The following is a 17966-nucleotide window of genomic DNA, read 5'->3' on the forward strand; positions in this document are numbered from 1 at the left end:
CACCTTCACACGCCGACGCCCCTCTGATGTAAGCAGCAGTATGATCCGCTTCAAGTCCAGCTCTTTCAGTTTCTCCACCAATAAACAAGTCACTGATGGGGGAGAACTGCAGTACTTTAAGTTCTTAATGTCCAGCTGTGTCTTGCAATCATAACGAACACTTTTAAAAAAGACAATAATATGTTTGGTTGGCCCCATAGAAGCCAATGCATTGAAGCACACTGCCATTTTACCAGAAGTATAAAACATCATTGGGTAGATAAAGAGTGAATTGTGTGAGGAAGTTAAGTAACATGCATAGTTAAGACAACAAAATGATTGAAGCATTCTAGCTTAATGACCAGATACATCACTGTTTATTGTATTCTCACACAGGGGTTTCAGTAATTATTCCCCTCATTTATGCCACAAGCAAACTCAGATGGAATAAATATAAGAGACTTCAAAGTGGATTGGTTATTTTTAGAAGTTTGATATTCTAAGAGTGACGTTTCCTTCCTTGGGCACATAACTTTGAACATGACTCAGAATTGCATTAGTGTTTCAATGTGCAGTATGATTGCTGTGAACATTACAATTTGTTTTTATCCCACAGGCAATTATACTTCGCAGTGAGTCCAGTTTTGGTGTTTGATTAAAAAGAAACATCAGATTTTCTTATTATTTTAGTGACCATGCAATCACTTATTCAAATATAGTCAATGGTTCTCACGTGCTATATAACAATAGAAGTTGTAAATTTGATATTCTTTTCCATTATGCATTTATGGAACACATTACCTTTTTAACTGGTTATGTATTTTTTTCTTCATACATTATTTAGGGATAATGTTGGAACTTTCCATAAATCATTTCCCACGTGATACCACTGATGAATTTACAAGGATAAAACCTGTTTTTTAAAAAAAATCACAAACAAGAGAAAATCTACAGATCCTGGAAATCCAAGCAAGGCACACAAAATGCTGGAGGGGCTCACCAGGTCAGGCAGCATCTATGGAAAAGAGTATAGACAACGTTTCGAGCCGAGACCCTTCAGCAAGACTGGGGGAAATAACTGAATAGCTTTAAAAAGCCATGGAAAGAAAGAAAAAAGGGGTTGGAGCACCAGACGGAGGGAATGGAAATAAGGTGAAAGACGGAAGAGGGGACGGGAAGTGATGAAGGAGAAGGGGGGGGGGGGATTGGGGGTGATTAACGGAAGTTAGAGAAATCGATGACACGGAAGGCAAGGTGTTGCTTTTCCGACCTAGGTGTGCCCTCATCACGATAGTGGAGGAGGCCATGGATGGACATATCGGAATGGGAAGTGGAATTAAAATGGGTGGCCACTGGGAGATCCCGCTTTTTCTGGCGGACGGAGCGCAGGTGCTCGGCGAAGCGGTCTCCCAATCTATGTCGGGTCCCACCGATATACAGGAGGCCACATCGGGAGCACCGGCTACAGTATATGATCCCAACAGACTCGCAGGTGAAGTGTCGCCTCAGCTGGAAGGACTGCTTAGCGGAGCAGATGTGGCACTTGTTTCGCTTGCAAGGATACGTGCCGGGGGGAGATTAGTGGGGAGGGACAAATGGTCAAAGGAGACGCGAAGGGAGCGATCCCTGTGGAAAGTGTGGGGGGAGGTGTTTGGTGGTGGGATCCCATTGGAGATGGAGGAAGTTTCGGAGAATTATGTGCTGCTGGACGCGGAGGCTGGTGAGGTGCTGGGTGAAGAATATGGTATCCTGAGAATAACCATTCCTGCTGCGGATCCGATTGGTTGAAGAGCGTCTCACCCCATCCTCCCGCCGCTCTACCAGAGATAGGGTTCCTCTTGCCCTCACCTACCGCCCACCAGCCTTCGCGTCCAGCACGAAATTCCCCGCAACTTCCGCCACCTCCAACGGGATCCCACCACCAAGCACATCTTTCCCTCTCCCCCCATTTCTGCTTTCCGCAGGGATCGCTCTCTACGTGACTCCCTTGTCCATTCGTCCCTACCCACTGATCTCCCTCCTGGTACTTGTCCTTGCAAGCGGAACAACTGCCCTCACACCTCTTCCCTCACTGCTATCGAGGGCCCCAAACATTCCTTCCAGGTGAGGCGACCCTTCACCTGTGAGTCTGTTGGGGTCATTTACTGTGTCCGGTGCTCCTGTTGCGGTCTCCTGTATATCGGTGAGACCCGACGTAGGTTGAGAGACCACTTCGCTCAGCATCTACGCTCCGTCCGCCAGAACCAGCGGGATCTCCCAGCAGCCACCCACTTTTAATTCCACTTCCGATTCTTATTCCAATATGTCAGTTAATGGCCTCCTCCACTGTCGCAATGAGGCCACACTCAGGTTGGAGGAACAACACCTTATAATCCGTCTCGGTAGCCTACAAACTGATGGCATGAACAACGATTTCTTGGACTTACGGTAATGCCCCGTACCCCACCTTCACCATTCCCCATTCCCTTTTCTCTCTCTCATCTTTTCTCCTTGCTGCCCGGCGCCTCCCTCTGGCGCTCCACCCCCGTTTTCTTTCTTCCATGGCCTTCTGTCCTCTCCTATCAGCTTCCCCCTTCTCCAGCCCTGTATCTCTTTCAACAATCAACTTCCTAGCTCTTTACTTCATTTATCACCTTGTGCTTCTCTCTCCCCTCTACCTCACCTTTTAAATCTACCCCCCCGCTTTTTCTGTCCAGTCCTGCCGAAGGGTCTCCGCCCGAAATTTCGACTGTACTCTCTTTTTCCATAGATGCTGTCTGATCTGCTCAGTTCCTCCAGCATTTTATGTGTTTACATGTATTTTTTCTATGACAGTTTCTTTGTAATTTTAGTATGTTCTGGTACTGCCAATGCTTCAACAAAGCATCTACTTTAAGAGTAAATCTAAATAAACAAAAGCGAAGAAAGGATGTCAACTAAGATCTCTGAGAGGACGATGAAATGATCAATCAGGAAAGCAGTCGGACAAAATAGCAGAAAGCATAGCCAAGTAAAAATGCAGCATGGCAGATGGAATACATCTTCCCATTTTTTAAAAAAAGTGCTAAAATTTGCTATCAGAAAGCTTAAGGACAAATTTATACTGATTATACATCAAGATTTACATATGCTCCATGTAAAATTGTCATGAGAAGTAGGGGTTATTTTAACTCCGGGCATGGTAAATGGGCAGCATATTCATCCATCCAGTCTGAGATTAGTGTTCTATTATTCTGCTGCCAGTAAGTTGCACACAGAGAATATTTAAAATACTACACCTTACGTGCTTCACTCTTCAACCAATTGGACCAGCAGCATGAATATTTATTCTCAGGATATCATATTCTTCTTGTTATTGTGGATCCTGTGAGGGAAATATTATTCAAAAGGGGTTACTTACCCATGTTCTCATTGTGTGTGCTTCACCTGTCTATAATTGGTGGAACCTCCAAATATATTCATCGTAAGGACAGCAATTAAGTTTTCATTCTACATTTTTCTTCAAATTTTAGTTAGAATATGAGCAAAAGCTTTTCTATTTAGGCTTTCTTTGAGTGGTAAAAAGTGGACTTTAATCATGACAGCATGATTTAAGTTAAGGGCAGTTATTCACTCAGTAGAGATGGGAAGGATAATAAGTCAGGTTTTGGGGACGGAAGACTAAAGCTTACTTATTGAGCCCAGGATGCATTCTTGTGGTACAATGCAAACCTCTCTTTACTGTGTCGGAACAGTGTACAATAAAGTGGCCACTTTATGAGGTACAGCAGTGGAACTCGTTGTGGTCTTCTGCTGCTTAGCCCATCCACTTCACTGTTCAGTGTGCTGTGCATTCAGAGGTGCTCTTATGCACACCACTGTTATGTGTGAAAATTCCAGGAGATCAGCGGTTTCTGAGACACTCAAGCCAACAATCATACCACGGTCAAAATCACATTTGTCCCCATTCCTGGTGCTTGGTCTGAACAACAACCGAACCTCTTTACCATATCTGCATTCTTTTATGCATGGAGTTGCTGCCACATGAGTGGCTGATTAGGTGTTTGCACTAAAGAGCATATGTACAGGTGTACCTAATAAAGTGGCCACTGAGTGTAGATCATAATGTACTTAATAACCTGAAATAATGCTTAAGCTTATGAAATTAACAAGTTAGTTTCATTAGTTTATGCTTTTTTGGAACTTTAATTGTAAATCTATTGTATTTACTGTGTTGGCTTTACAGGTGGTATTAGATTCAAATATTCAGCATTGTTTGATTAAAGGTTCTCAGCTATTGGGAACAGCAGACATATTTGCCTTGATAAATATTCTGCAGTCATTAGATGGTCCATTTCCTTTATGTTATTGAAAAGTTTAAAATTTTTTTTATGTCTAAAACACTATCTTCCAAACAGCTTTGGCAGCTGCCAAAGGCAGCATCTTCATCATCTATTTGTTCGGAGCTGTTGTGTATAGAGAACTTCTGCTCTCAGTGACACACCTTCCTTCAACCTGATCTATTAAATCAATCCATTTACGTCATCAAAATCTCTGTTGCCACACAATGTCGCACAGCCAAGGTCCAAGGCAGCTTCTCTTGATGGTGCATACAGAGGCTATGATCTTTATTGTGGCTGTTCTTGACTGAACAGCAAATTCTGAGCAATCCCATTTTGTTTAAGAGAACCTTGTCCTCTTCAGTCCCAGAAGAGGAACAGAGATTTGGTCAAATCACATTGAACAGAGGAGCTGGCTTGTGGGACCAGGTGGCCGATTCTTTCTCCTGGTTTTGTTGCGGAGAAAGAAAAGGGGATGGAAGGGAAGAGAGATTCAAAGATGGCATGTAGCTCCACAATTTTTATTTTAGCTTTTAATGTTAATTCTTGATATTTTACCATTTACCTGTACTACAGGTAACCTAAAGGTAATCCCAACAAGATTAGAAATTTGAAAATTGTCCAAGGCTTTCTTTCAAAAAAAAATAGTAATTGCTGCTGAATGTCAAAATCAAATGCAGCTCCAGTATGAACCTTACTATTTCTTGATTGTGGCTGGTGATGACATCGTACAACCATAATAAGAATTTGCTGTAAGTTAATACAAACACTGCCATTTAACACTTTTATTTCAGTTGAACAATATTTACAATTACCAATTATGTAACATCTTAAATCTTTTTACATTAGATACAGTTTATACATCTTGTATTTCTAAAAGGTTTTACCGTGTACAGACGTTTTCTTTTACAGAAATGTACAGGTGAAACAGTAAACTTAAAGGCACTTCTTAATTTTACTGTAACATTAAGATTAACACTGTTTCCAATGATGTGCTGAACATCTCTCACAGATTTTGAAAATTTAATTGACCTTGTCAAAACTGACAGGTCCTCTGCCTTTTATTTTGTTCCATGGGAATTTTTCTCAGTAATAAGGTTGACTTTTCCACTAGTTTGTGTGGAAATTCCAAAAAATAACTTAGCAAAATGCAAGAGGTAATGCTGAATGTTAAGGTTTGATTGAATGTTTGAAAGGCAAATTGCATTTCCCACAGAAATTAGTCTCGAGGGCTGTAAAGAATATTGATAGCGATGACTTCACTGACACATTCACATGCACGCTATTCTAAGTAACAAGAAACATATCCTGTACATGTCTTAGACATTAACACAGTTCAATTATTTCCTCACACCTTGAACACAAAGCTTGATCTAATGTCAAGTATTTTTACAGAATTCACTACTAGGAATTCTATAGGAGATAGGGTTCAAATAAGATAGCAAATTATTTTCTCAACACCTCAAAAAAAATTTTTCAAAGTTGTCAACTAAGATTCAATGAATTTTAGCAGTAACAGCTGATGATAATAAAGCCTGCAAAATACTTTAAGACAAGAATACAACATATATCCACAGTACAACAGCTACATTAAAAACATTAATTTCCCTAACACTGACATCTAAATCTATCTATTTAACCTCTTCTCTCAAATAGCGCTGAGTTGTCATAGGCTTGATGTCAATTCAAGTAGTGTAACATTTTCTAATTTAAAAAGCACCAGAAGGACTTAGAGGTATTGTGCTGATACTAACCTATGTATCAAGGTGGCAAGATACTGATCTATGGGGCAATTCCCACACCTTTAATCAGTTTCAGTTTCTTGAACATAAACTCAATTGTGCTACAGTAGCATTTTTTCCAACCATCACTCTGCAATTAAGAACTCCATTTTTATTATCAGTATTTCTAAAACTACTGAATGCTACAATTTACTAAATGACAGACAACAAATATTCAAGTCAGAAAGTAAATAGCCAACTCCTTTGAAGGCTCAGTATTTTGTTTATGGCACAGTACTGCAGTCAAATTATATTATCATGTGTTCCAGAATATTAAAATTGTAAACAGAAACGTTGAGCACAGCAATATTTTTGACACCAGATTGTATTTTTCTTGCACGTCATTAGAGTCTAGCCTTGGAATTAGCTTGGTTGTTTTTACTAAAAATAATAAATTAAAACTTCAAGCTTGCAAATTTTCCATGGACACACTCAATTTGCAAAAGATTACTTCATGGCCACTGATCCAATAACTTCAGTGGAACTGACGTGCAATATATCAGCAAATCATGCAGTTAGGACTTCTGAACGTGGATGTATTTCTACCAGCTTTTCTGTAATGATCAATAAACCAATAGTTTGGAATCAACTGATCTGGTCTGGTGTCTCAGGGCTGTGTGTGCCTGCTCCCACGTTACCCCCACCCCTAGCACACTTTCTGTGCCACCTGTGCCACACCCCTCCCGTGGCACTCCACCATCACCATTCCCAACATCCTTTTCTTGCACCAGATTTAGAAACTCACTCTTCGCTCCACGTTGATAAATACAGTACTTCGCAAAAATCTTAGACACCTTATCAATATGTATGTGTCTAAGACTTTTGCACAGTACTATAGATATAACAGACACTATATGCAGTGGCTACTGAGACTACAATTTATACTATCCAAATCAGCAAGGCTTGGATAATGTAAATCACACTAAGCCCAAAGTTTTAGGACTTGGAGATGTACTAAAATATTACGGTTAAATTCAGAATTGAAGCTTTTCATGGTATTTAAAGACTTCCCTCAAAGTAAGCCTTTATCTGAATACTCAGAATCACAATATTTTCACTGAGCATGGAGATAATGTTGGTAAGTGCACTGATATACTTTTATATAAACCTAGAAACTTTGTTTCATCAGTTTAGCTCAATCTTCCAAAGGCATTGGTGACTGGAGACATCCAATTAGTCCAGATTCATCTATATTAAGATCCTCCATTAGAATGTGTATCTAATGTGTGTGCAACAAGTGTACTTACTGGTGAAGACTAGTTCGCTATTTATGGTGAACACCATAAATTAAGACTACTGTCTTCATCAATGCCACTCTTCTGATGTAATGACAATCATTGAAATATTATGCTGGGACGCATGGTGTGGCATAGACAAATTAAGAACTCACACTTGAATTTCTTTCACGTTGCAGAGAAGAAATGTTGCTTATTTAAATGCAATGAAGACATATTGGTTTAGTTGATTATCCATAGTTTGGATAAAAAAATAAGCTTATTATGAAGTGCTGTTTTTCCTGGAGGCGAGTGACTAACAATGGCAGTGGTAGCAGTTTGACCATATGATTATTTTGATTCCATATTTATGCCTGCATGAGCTCACAGTGTGAATGACAATATCTGATCAACAGAAGCACTCTAAGATGACATTATTGTGCAAACTTTGAACATTTTCCCTTGGAAAAGTTCAGTGAACCATTGAGACAGTTAAGAGCAACATTGTCTTTTTACAGCACTGATGGTCTTGTTCAGTAGCCTGTTGGGCTTTCACATCCAAAGTTTTGGTGAAATATATCCATTCTTCTATAGAGGAAATAATTTCCTTCCAATTACAACACTGCTGAAATGAAGATTCTTGGGTACAAGATTGAATATGTAGAAGTATTAATGTGTAGAATAATGACAGAGCTGCAGGAAAGGAAAAATTACCTTAAATGTATGGAAAGGATGCCAAGCTTGTGTCAGACTTACAAAGATGCAGTGTGGCTCAGGGTGCTTTGTTGCTATGACGATTTGTTAGTGCTGTTGAGAATTACATTTGTAGTTCAATATTTGCAAAATTATTGCTTGCAATCCTTTCTTGCTGCACAACAATTTCCAGTGGAGGGAAGAGCCACAATGATTTTCTTCTTCAGTTTAGAAATCCTTGTTTGCATGGTTTTGAGTTCGTATCTTCTTTATTCTCCTTAAAGAATAGTTTGTTGTGGTAAATGCACAGTTAGGTGATGTCAGATAATTCCTGACTGCTGTCTCTAGTGTCCAGCATGTACCCATTTGTTAACCCTTTAGCATTCCATGTTTTTACTCTGCAATCGCTGAAAGAAATGTTCAAAAGACAGTAAGAAAGCAAATTCTGTTCAATAGTCACTGTAAGCATCTTGTAAGTTTCATTGATGGGATATTACAAAGGCTAGTGTTAAGAATAATTCAAATATAAATTACTTTATATCAGAATATATCAAAATGTCTTTAAAAGCAAATATATAGAAGTAAGAGTGCCACCTATTCCCTATTTCGAAATTCCACCCAGACTCCTGTTATCCATAGAGCATTTAATTGAGAAAACAGGGCTCTGAAGAGAAGGCACACTTGCTCTGACTCCTCCAGATTAGCTTCTTCTGAATAGCTACCAATAGCATACACCAAGAGACATAGTTAATTACTCATTTTATTTATGTTTAATTTAATGATGTATCACGGTAGCAGGCCACTGCAGTCCTAGGAGTCCATATGTCCAACTAATCCACTAACCCGCATGCCTTCGGAATGTGGGGGGAAGCCAGAGTAACCAGAGGAAACCCACACAGTAATGGAGAGAACATACAAACTCCTTACAGACAGCGGCTGAATTGAAACCTGGACATTGGTGCTGTAATGGCATTACACTAACCACTATCCTACCGTGCTGCTCTCAAGTTAGACAAGTCTCTCATTCCCTTTTTGTGAAATACTTAATTTTGACGAGCTCTTACTAACCTGGTTTTGAAGGGCCATAATTAATCCATAAATAATGGACCCTTCTTAGTTACCAAAGTTTCTTTATTCTGCACTCTGTTCTTCTAAGAATTCATGTAATTTGCTATATTTAATTAATTTTAATTAAGTACACAGCAAATCTAGCATACTGTATAGAATTGACCTCCTTATTGTGGAAGGAAATCAATGCATTTACAGAAAAAGTTTACTTGTGTAGTACCTGGAATGGGCAGGTTATCAAATGAAGAAAGGTTGGACAGGTTAGGCCTCTATCCATTGCAGGATTTTGACAGGGTAAACATTGAGAGGACAATTTCTTGTGGGAGAATCCAGAACAAAGATTTACCATGGTAGAGGTGGGCACAATTACAAGATAAAACATTTGGTCAGGTTCATAGTTATGGAAGGTATAGAGGGATATGGGTCAAATGCAGGCATATAGAACTAATTCAGGAAGGTACTTTAGTTGGCATGGATGACTTGGTCTGAAAGACCAATTTCCATGTTGTATAACTCCCTGACTGTATAACAATAATGGGTTTTCCAATTATGATAGAAGAGGTGTAGGTGTTTATCTGACGGTTCTGGGGAATATTGGTAAGGTCACACCTGGAAAGTCCTGCCTGTAGTTTTGATCCCCATATTTTGGAAAGGGTACACTAGCAGTGGAGGGCACGCAAAAAAAGATTTATTGAACTAATTCCCTAGGTTGAGAGGGCTGTCCGATCATGAGTGGCTAAAGAAATGGGATTTATATTCCTTTGAGTATTGAAGAATCTTATTGAAACATAAGATTCTGAGGCAGTTGTCAGGTTAGATGTTGAAATGTTTTCACAAGATGTCTCAAACAAGTTGACTTAAGTACAAGATTATGGGCAAATATTTAAAACTAGTATGTGCAGGAATGTCTTTTTATAAAAGGCAACGAACCTCTGGGATTTTCAAACTTAGTTGTTTGTGGAGGCTGCATCATTGTGCATACTTAAAGAGGGGGTAGATACATTTTGGGAAGATCAGGAAATTTTGGCTATGGTTAGGTGACACGTTAGTGGAGGTTGATCCATGACTATTTTAGTGGGCAAATTTACGGGGCCACATGACCTACTCGTGCTCCTATTTCAGTTCTTATTTACAACAGAAATGGCTGAACCAGGGGCTGATCATCCTATTCTCAACATACATAAAATCTGCATTTAGCTTTTCTTTTTTGAAAGTTTGTCTCATGTATAGAGTTTGTTCACCAATATTTTCCTTGCCAACAGTAAACCAGAAATTAAGAGAACTAATTTTTGAATTAATTTTAAAATATTTACACAAAGGGCAATAATCGTCAAGACAAACACAAGAGATTAAGATACTGAAAAATAATAAAAAATACTTTTGAAAATTAATCATTGCATCTTCAGAAATAATATGCCACACAACACTAGTTTGTCAAGTCAAGAGCGGTAATTATGGCACAATGTAGACTTAAAAATTAAATTAAACCTAGCTTTGGAAGATTGTGTGAAATTTTAAAAAAAGTTGAAATTCATGTCAGCTGAAGATTTACAGCTGTATGGTACACTGTGTCAGAGGAGCAGTGTATAACGAACAGCAAACAATGGATCCCAGTTGTGTTCTCTTCCTGATTGTAAATGTGATTAACACCATGGAATCTTTGCCATTCATTTTTCATTTTTACCTCATTAAAAAAAAATCAGATTGTTTGCAATTGCATGTGGAGGGTCGATGACCAGATACCTTAATAGGGGACAAGGAAATGACGGACAAACTGAATAAGTATTTTGCATCAGTCTTCACTGTAGAAGACACTAGCAGTAGAATGGAAGTTTCAGAGTATCAGTGGTCAGAAGTGCGTAAAGTTGCCATTACTAGGGAGAATGTTCTTGGGAAGCTGAAAGGTCTGAAGATGGATAAATCACCAGGACCAGATGGTGTACACCCCAGGGTTTTGAAAGAGGTGACTGAAGAGATTGTGGAGGCATTAGTAATGATCTTTCAAGAATCATGAGATTCTGGAATAGTTCCCTTTGTTATATCTCCCTGCTTGCTGGAAAAATGTTGAATACCGGGTGAAACGCAAAGTCTTTGGGGTAAGTGCAAGTCTGTGTCTTTGCTGGGGGGGGGGGGACTTTGGGGTTCTAACATTTAACTGTCATTCATTCTTTGGGGCACTCCTCTGTTTTCATGGACGGTTATGCAGAAAAAGCATTTCAGGATGTATATTGTACATTTCTCTGACATTACATTGTACCTTTGAACCTTTGAAATTGCAAATGTCACTCCGTTCTTCAAGGAGGGAGAGAGACAGAGGAAAAGAAATTACAGGCCAGTTAGTCTGAACTCAGTGGTTGGGAAGATGTTAGAATCGATTGTTAAAGATAAGGTTTTGGGGTACTTGGAGGCACATGATAAAATAGGCCATAGTCAGCATGGTTTCCTCAAGGGAAAATCTTGCATGACAAACCTGTTGGAATCCTTTGAAGAAATAACAAGTAATATAGATAAAGGAGAATTGGCTGATGTTGTGTACTTAGATTTTCAGAAGACCTTTGACAGAATGCCACACATGAGACTGCTAACAAGTTAAAAGCTCATGGTATTACAGGGAAGATCCTAGCATGGATAAAGCAGTGGCTGATTGCCAGGAGGCAATGAGTGGGAATAAAGGGAGCCTTTTCTGGTTGGCTGCCAATGACTAGTGGTGTTTCAGAGGTCTGTGATGGGACCGCTGCTTTTTTTACATTATATGCCAATGGCTTGGATGATGGAATTGATGGATTTGTTGCAAAATTTGTGGATGATATGAAGATAGGTGGAGGGGCAGGTAGTTTTGAGGAAGTAAAGAGGCTACAGAAGGCCTTAGATAGGTTATGAGAATGGGAAAAGAAGAGGCAAATGGAATACAGTGTCCGAAAGTGTATAGTCCTGCACTTTTCTAGTAGAAATAATAGGGTAGACTATATTCTAAATGGAGAAAAACTTCAAAAATCTGAGGTGCAAAGGGTCTTGGGGGTCCTTGTGCAGGATTCCCTAAAGGCTAATTTGCAGGCTAAGTCTGTGGTAAGGAAGGCAAATGCAATGTTAACATTCATTGCAAGAGGACTAGAATATAAAAGCAAAGATGTAATGTTGAGGCTTTATAAAGCACTGGTGAAGCCTCACAGAGTATTGTGAGCAGTTTTGGGCCTTTTATCTTAGAATGGACACACTGACTCCTGAGAGGGTTCAAAGGAAGCTCACAAAAATGATTCCAGGATTGAATGGCTTGTCATATGAAAAGCGTTTGATGGCTCCTGGGCTTGTATTCACTAGAATTCAGAAGAATGAGGGGTGACCTAATTGAAACATATCGAATGGCGAAAGGTTTTAATAGAGTGGATGTGGAGAGAATGTTTCTGATGGTGGGAGAATCTAGGATTAGAGTACACAGCCTCAGGATAGAAGGGTGTCCTTTTAGGATGGGAATGAGGAGGAATTTCTTCAGCCAGAGAGTGATGAATTTGTGGAATTCGTTGCCACAGGCAGCTGTGGAGTCCAAGTCTTTATGGATATTTAAGGCAGAGGTTGATAGATTCTTGATTGGTCAGGGCATGAAGGGATACGGGAGAAGGCAATAGGTTGGGGCTGAGAGGAATAGTGGATCAGCCGTGATGAAATGGCAGAGCAGACTTGATCAGGCTAATTCTGCTTCTCTATCTTATGGTCTTTAGTGAGAAGATAACATCAACCATGCACAATATTAGTGCCATTCTGTTCATTGAGCAGGATGCATTTGTTGGTTACACTTCAACTCATTAGTTCTTCAAAAAAAAACTCCAAAGAAAAAAATAAATAAAACAGACTGGCTAAGAAATTCTCTGAAATGTCTTACAAGGAAAAAAAAATTGTGAACATTCTCTTAAAAAGAACATTCTGCTGGAACATCATATCAGAAAACCTTAACATTTGGTAAGTTAAAACATATTTATTTCAAGTGTAATAGATTTTATGAGCTATTTTCCCCGAGGAATCATAGAATATTGATCTCTTACTATCTCTAAAGTTATAGTTACCACCCTCAAAGTAAGCCACTGCGAATAGACTACAACACAATCAGCTCTGTGCTCCAGTTGTTTATCAGAGATTATATTCAGCCTTTCATATTTCCAAGAATTTTGATTTGTGCAGCTTTATACCTTCACCTCAATGCCAGTGTGTAAATTGAAGAGCAGTAATGAGAATATAATCAAATTGGCATGATAGAAGAAAGTTAACATGAATTTCCTATTGTAAGGTGATATGGATTGTTATGTAGCTTTTAAATATTGATCTAGATTAAACTGGTTACTATAAAAACATAGGGTGTAAAGATTTGGTGAAACTTTCTGCTATAATACCCTCTACCCTGCCTTTTCATTTCACTCCTCATTAAAGCCAAATTATGCCCTTTTTTGATGGCTAATACAGACATATCAGGGAGATAATACTATCATGGCAATATCAAACTAACTTATATCCTCCTGCAGACTGGCATTGTGTCAGTAGTGTTATTCCTCACTTAGTCAAACAGCCCTGCAGTCAAGGCAGCTTCACATGGATGTAAAATTGTGCTGTGCTTGTAAGGTAGCAGAGTCTGAAAACAGATTTTGCTCGTCCGAGTGTCTGAGAGCTCTAAGAGAGGTATTGCCATTCTAATGGCATAACTGGACAACTGTCATTTGATTTATTTCTTTCTTTCATCATCATCATCATCATCATCAGGTGCCATGCCCAGATTGAGCTTTGACTGCCACGGCCCACACACTCCTGTTTCAGCTCAAGTGGATCAATTCATTAGTATTCATTTCCAGTTCTCTGGCTGCTGTCTCCATCATCATTTGTCTTTGTCTTCCTTTTGCTTTCTTCCCTCCAATCTTTCCCATAATTATCGTGCATTCTAACTCCTCTTTCCTAATCACATGTCCAATGAAGTTACGTTGCCTTTTCATGATCTCATACGTTATTTCTCATTTTGTGCTTGCTCTGTTCATGATATCCTCGTTAGATATTCGTTTCGTTCATGATATTCCTTGCATCCTCCTTAAACACAGAGGATGTGTTTCTTTACACAGAGTTATAGAACACTATAGCACAGGAACAAGCTCTTCAGCCCATCTAGTCCATGCTGAACCATTGATCTGTCCAATCCCATCAAACTCCACCCGGACTACAGCTCACCATACTTCTCTCATCCATGTACTTATCCAATTTTTTCTTAGATGTACCGGCAGCTTGCTCCACACTTTCACCACCCTCTGGGTGAAGAAGTTCCCTTCATGTTCCCCATAAATATTCCACCATTCCAGCTTTCACACTTAAGCCATGGCTTTTAATTGTCGTCTCAACCAACCTCAGTGGGAAAAGTCTGCTTGCAATTCCCCTATCTTTATCCTTATAATTTTGTATAGTACCTCAATCAAATCTTCCCTCTATCTTCTAGGTACTTTGGAAAAATGCTCTAACCTATTCAACCTTTCTTTATAACTCAGGTCCTCAAGTCCCAGCAACATCCTTGTAAATTTTCTCTGCAATTCTTTCAAACTCTTGTACAACTTTCCTGTAGTCCTCACCAACGTTTTATACAAATTCAAGAAAACATCCTAATTCCTGTACTCACTACATTGATTTATGAAGGCTAATGTGCCAAAATATTTCTTTACAACTTTATCTAGCTGTGACACCACTTTCAATGAATTATGAATCTTTACTTCCAGATCTCCCTGTTCTACCAAACAGCTCAGTGCCCTACCACTCACCGTGTAAGACCTACTGTGGTTGTTCACCCCAAATTGCAACACCTCACACTCGTCTGAGTTAAAATCCATATTCCATTTTTCAGCCCATTTTTCCAGTCGGTCCAAATCCCACTGCAAGATTTGATAGTCTTCCTCGTTAACCACTACACCCACAAATTTGCTCATCCAGTGTACCACATTATCATCCAAATCATTGATACAGATGACAAGTAACAGTGGACCGAGCACCAATCCCTGTGGCACACCACTAGTCACAGGCATCCAGTCAAAGAAGCACCCATCCAGAACCACTCTCCAGCTTTTTCTGTGAAACCAATGTCTAATTTAATTTACCATCTCATCTGGAATGCTAAATGACCGAACCTTCTTGTCCAACCTCCCATGCAGGACCTTGTCAAAGGCCTTGCTAAAGACAACTACTGTCTTGCCCTCATCAACTTTCCTGGTAACTTCCTCAAAAAACACTATAAGGTTGGTTAGACAGAGACATAACATACAAAAGCCTTGTTGACCATCCTTAATCAGTCCCTGTCTATTGAAATACTTAATATCTAGTCCTTAGAATACCTTCTAGTAACCTTCCCACTACTGATGTCAGGCTCACCAGCCTATAACTTCCTTGTTTATTCTTGGAGACCTTCTTAAATAACAAAACAATCTTTGCTATCCTCCAATCCTCCAGCACCTCACCTACAGCTAAAGATGTTTCAAATATCTCTGCTAGGGCTCCTGTAATTTCTGCACTGGGTTCTCACAGGTTCGAGGTAACGCTTGTCAGGTCCTGGGGATTTATCCATCCTAACTTGCCTCAAGACAGCAAACACCTCCTCTGTAATCGGTATAGGGTCCATGATCACGCTGCTGCTTTGCCTCACTTCTATAGACTCTGTGTCAATCTCCCAAGTAAATACAGGTGCAAAAAATCTATTTAAGATCTGCTCCATCTCTTTTGGCTCCACGCATAGATTATCACTCTGATCTTCCAGAGAGCCAATTTTGTCCATTGCTATCTTTTTAATATATCTGGAGAAGCCTTTAAGATTCTCTTTCACCTTGTCTGCTAAAGCAAGCACATTCCTTCATTTCACTCTCCTGATTTCCTTCTTAAGTGTTTCCTATATTTCTTATACTCCTCAAGTATCTCATTTCTTCCTACCTGCCTATACCTGCTATGCACCTCCTTCATTTTCTTAACTGGGGCATCAATATCTCTTGAAAACAAAGGCTCCCTGAACCTGTTATCCTTGGCTTTTATTCTGACAGGAACATACTGTACAAAATTTGGACTTTCAAAATTTCACTTCTGAAGGCCTCCCACTTACCAAGTACACCTTTGCCGAAAACAACCTGTCTGAATCCACACTTGCCGGATCCTTTTTCATACCATCAAAATAGGCATTTCTCCAATTTAGAATCTCAACCTGAGGACCAGATCTACCCTTTTTCATAATTACATTAAAATTAATGGATTATGATCACTAGATGCAAAGTGTTCCCAAACACAAACTTTTGTCACCTGCCCTCTCTCATTCTGAAGTAGGAGATCTAGTATCACCATCCCTCTAGTTGGGATATCTACGTATAGATTAAGGAAACTTTCCTGAACACATTTTACAAACTCCTACCTATCAAGCCTTGCTTATAGTATTGGGTGCCAATCAATACGTGGAAAATTAAAATCACCCACTATCATAACCTTCTGTTTCTTGTAATAGTTTGTGACCTCTCTACAAATTTTCTCCCTTAAATCCCACAGACTGTTGTAAGGTCTATTATATAATACCACTAATGTGGTCATACCTTTCCTATTCCTCAGTTCTACACCTTTCTTATTCCTCAGTTCTACCCATAAAGCCTCATTAGACAAGATCTCCAGTCTGTTCTGACTGAGCATTGCTGTGACGTTTTCCCTGACTAGCAATGTCACTCCTTCCCCTTTAATCTCTCCTGCTCCATCATGTCTAAAACAACGGAACCCTGGAACACAGGGCTGCCAGTGCTGCTCATCCTGCAACCAAGTCTTGCTAATAACTATTGTAACACCCTGGGAAAGGTTTCACTGCTAATGTAATGGTTTTTCTGTAGAAGCACTGCTAATGTAATCATTTTTCTGTAGCAGCAGTGTTTGGGTTATGGCTAGAGATAACGGGGGCTTTGGAATATGCACCATCCAATGAAGGGAGTGTTTTTTTTTTGTTGTGTGCCTGAGAATGAGGTAATCTGGGTATTTTATTCGGCAGAAGATGAAGAGAAAAGATGCCAGAAAGGAGAGGTCGTAGACACCTGAAAGCAGCGGACTTGGAGTGGGGCCAGGAGTTGACGAAGCCCGGGGAAATCGATGGAGGACCAGCGAAAGGGAAGCTATGAGCTCCAACTTGTGCACATTAGACTGTTTCATTAAAATGGGCCCTTTTCTTTTTGTTTTACTTTACTAACCCTCTACTCAAATTAAGAATTATAAAGCTAAATCATTTAATTGCATATGGTGTACTCTCTGTTATTTTGTGGTACTGATTTGTAACGGTAACACATCACGCAGCATCCACACAAACAGGAGGTTTTGCACCTCGATCTCATACGTTTGGTGGGGCCAGAGATTGTCCTCCCTAGACTTACACAGTCAACAGAACCTGAGGGTTACACTATGATGTGTTGATCCATGTCCTAAACTCATCTGCCTTTGCTGCAATACTCCTTGCATAGAAGTATATGCAGCTCAGAATATTGATCCCACCATGCTCAACATTTCCATTCCTGACTATGTATATAAGCTTAACAACATCTTTCTCCACAACCACTCCACTATCTGTTCTGATGCTCTGGTTCCCATCCTCCTGAAACTCTAATTTAAACCACACCAACACCACCCCCACATGCAGAACTAGCAAACCTTCCCAAAAGGGTATTAGTTCCTCTCCAATTCAGGTGCAAACTGCCCCTTCTGTATAGGTCCCCCCCTTGCCCAGAAAAGAGCCAAATGATCTAAAATCCTGAAGCCCTCCCTCCTACACCATCTCCTTAGCCACATGTTAATCTGTATGAACTTCCTAATTCTGGCCTCACTAGCACATGCTACGGTTAGAAATCCTGAGAGCATTACCCTGTCCTTTAACTTAGCCCCTAACTCCCTGAACTGATTTTGCAGGGCCTCAT

General features: G+C 39.7%; 1 protein-coding gene and 1 long non-coding RNA gene across 4 annotated transcripts in view; one reads left to right on the plus strand and one right to left on the minus strand.

Moving 5' to 3' along the window:
• The first annotated feature begins 1437 nt into the window (after positions 1-1437).
• On the plus strand, positions 1438-17285 carry LOC134355514 (uncharacterized). Its single transcript, XR_010020104.1, has 3 exons — positions 1438-2406; positions 12750-12987; positions 17054-17285. It is a non-coding gene; the product is annotated as an uncharacterized LOC134355514 (long non-coding RNA).
• The window catches only part of kif21b (kinesin family member 21B), a 163362-nt gene continuing 150449 nt past the window's right edge, over positions 5054-17966 (minus strand). For 2 of the 3 annotated variants that reach the window (XR_010020103.1, XR_010020102.1), the window contains one exon: positions 8266-8372. Coding sequence is in view for 1 of the 3 variants with exons in the window: in XM_063065499.1 (XP_062921569.1) it covers positions 8276-8372 (97 nt within the window). In the remaining 2 variants the exon portion in view is untranslated. Of the gene's footprint in view, positions 8373-17966 lie in introns of all 3 variants that reach the window. The other variant, XM_063065499.1, reaches the window with a different exon arrangement.

The sequence above is a fragment of the Mobula hypostoma genome, chromosome 13 (assembly GCF_963921235.1).
Source record: "Mobula hypostoma chromosome 13, sMobHyp1.1, whole genome shotgun sequence".
NCBI lineage: Eukaryota > Metazoa > Chordata > Chondrichthyes > Myliobatiformes > Myliobatidae > Mobula > Mobula hypostoma.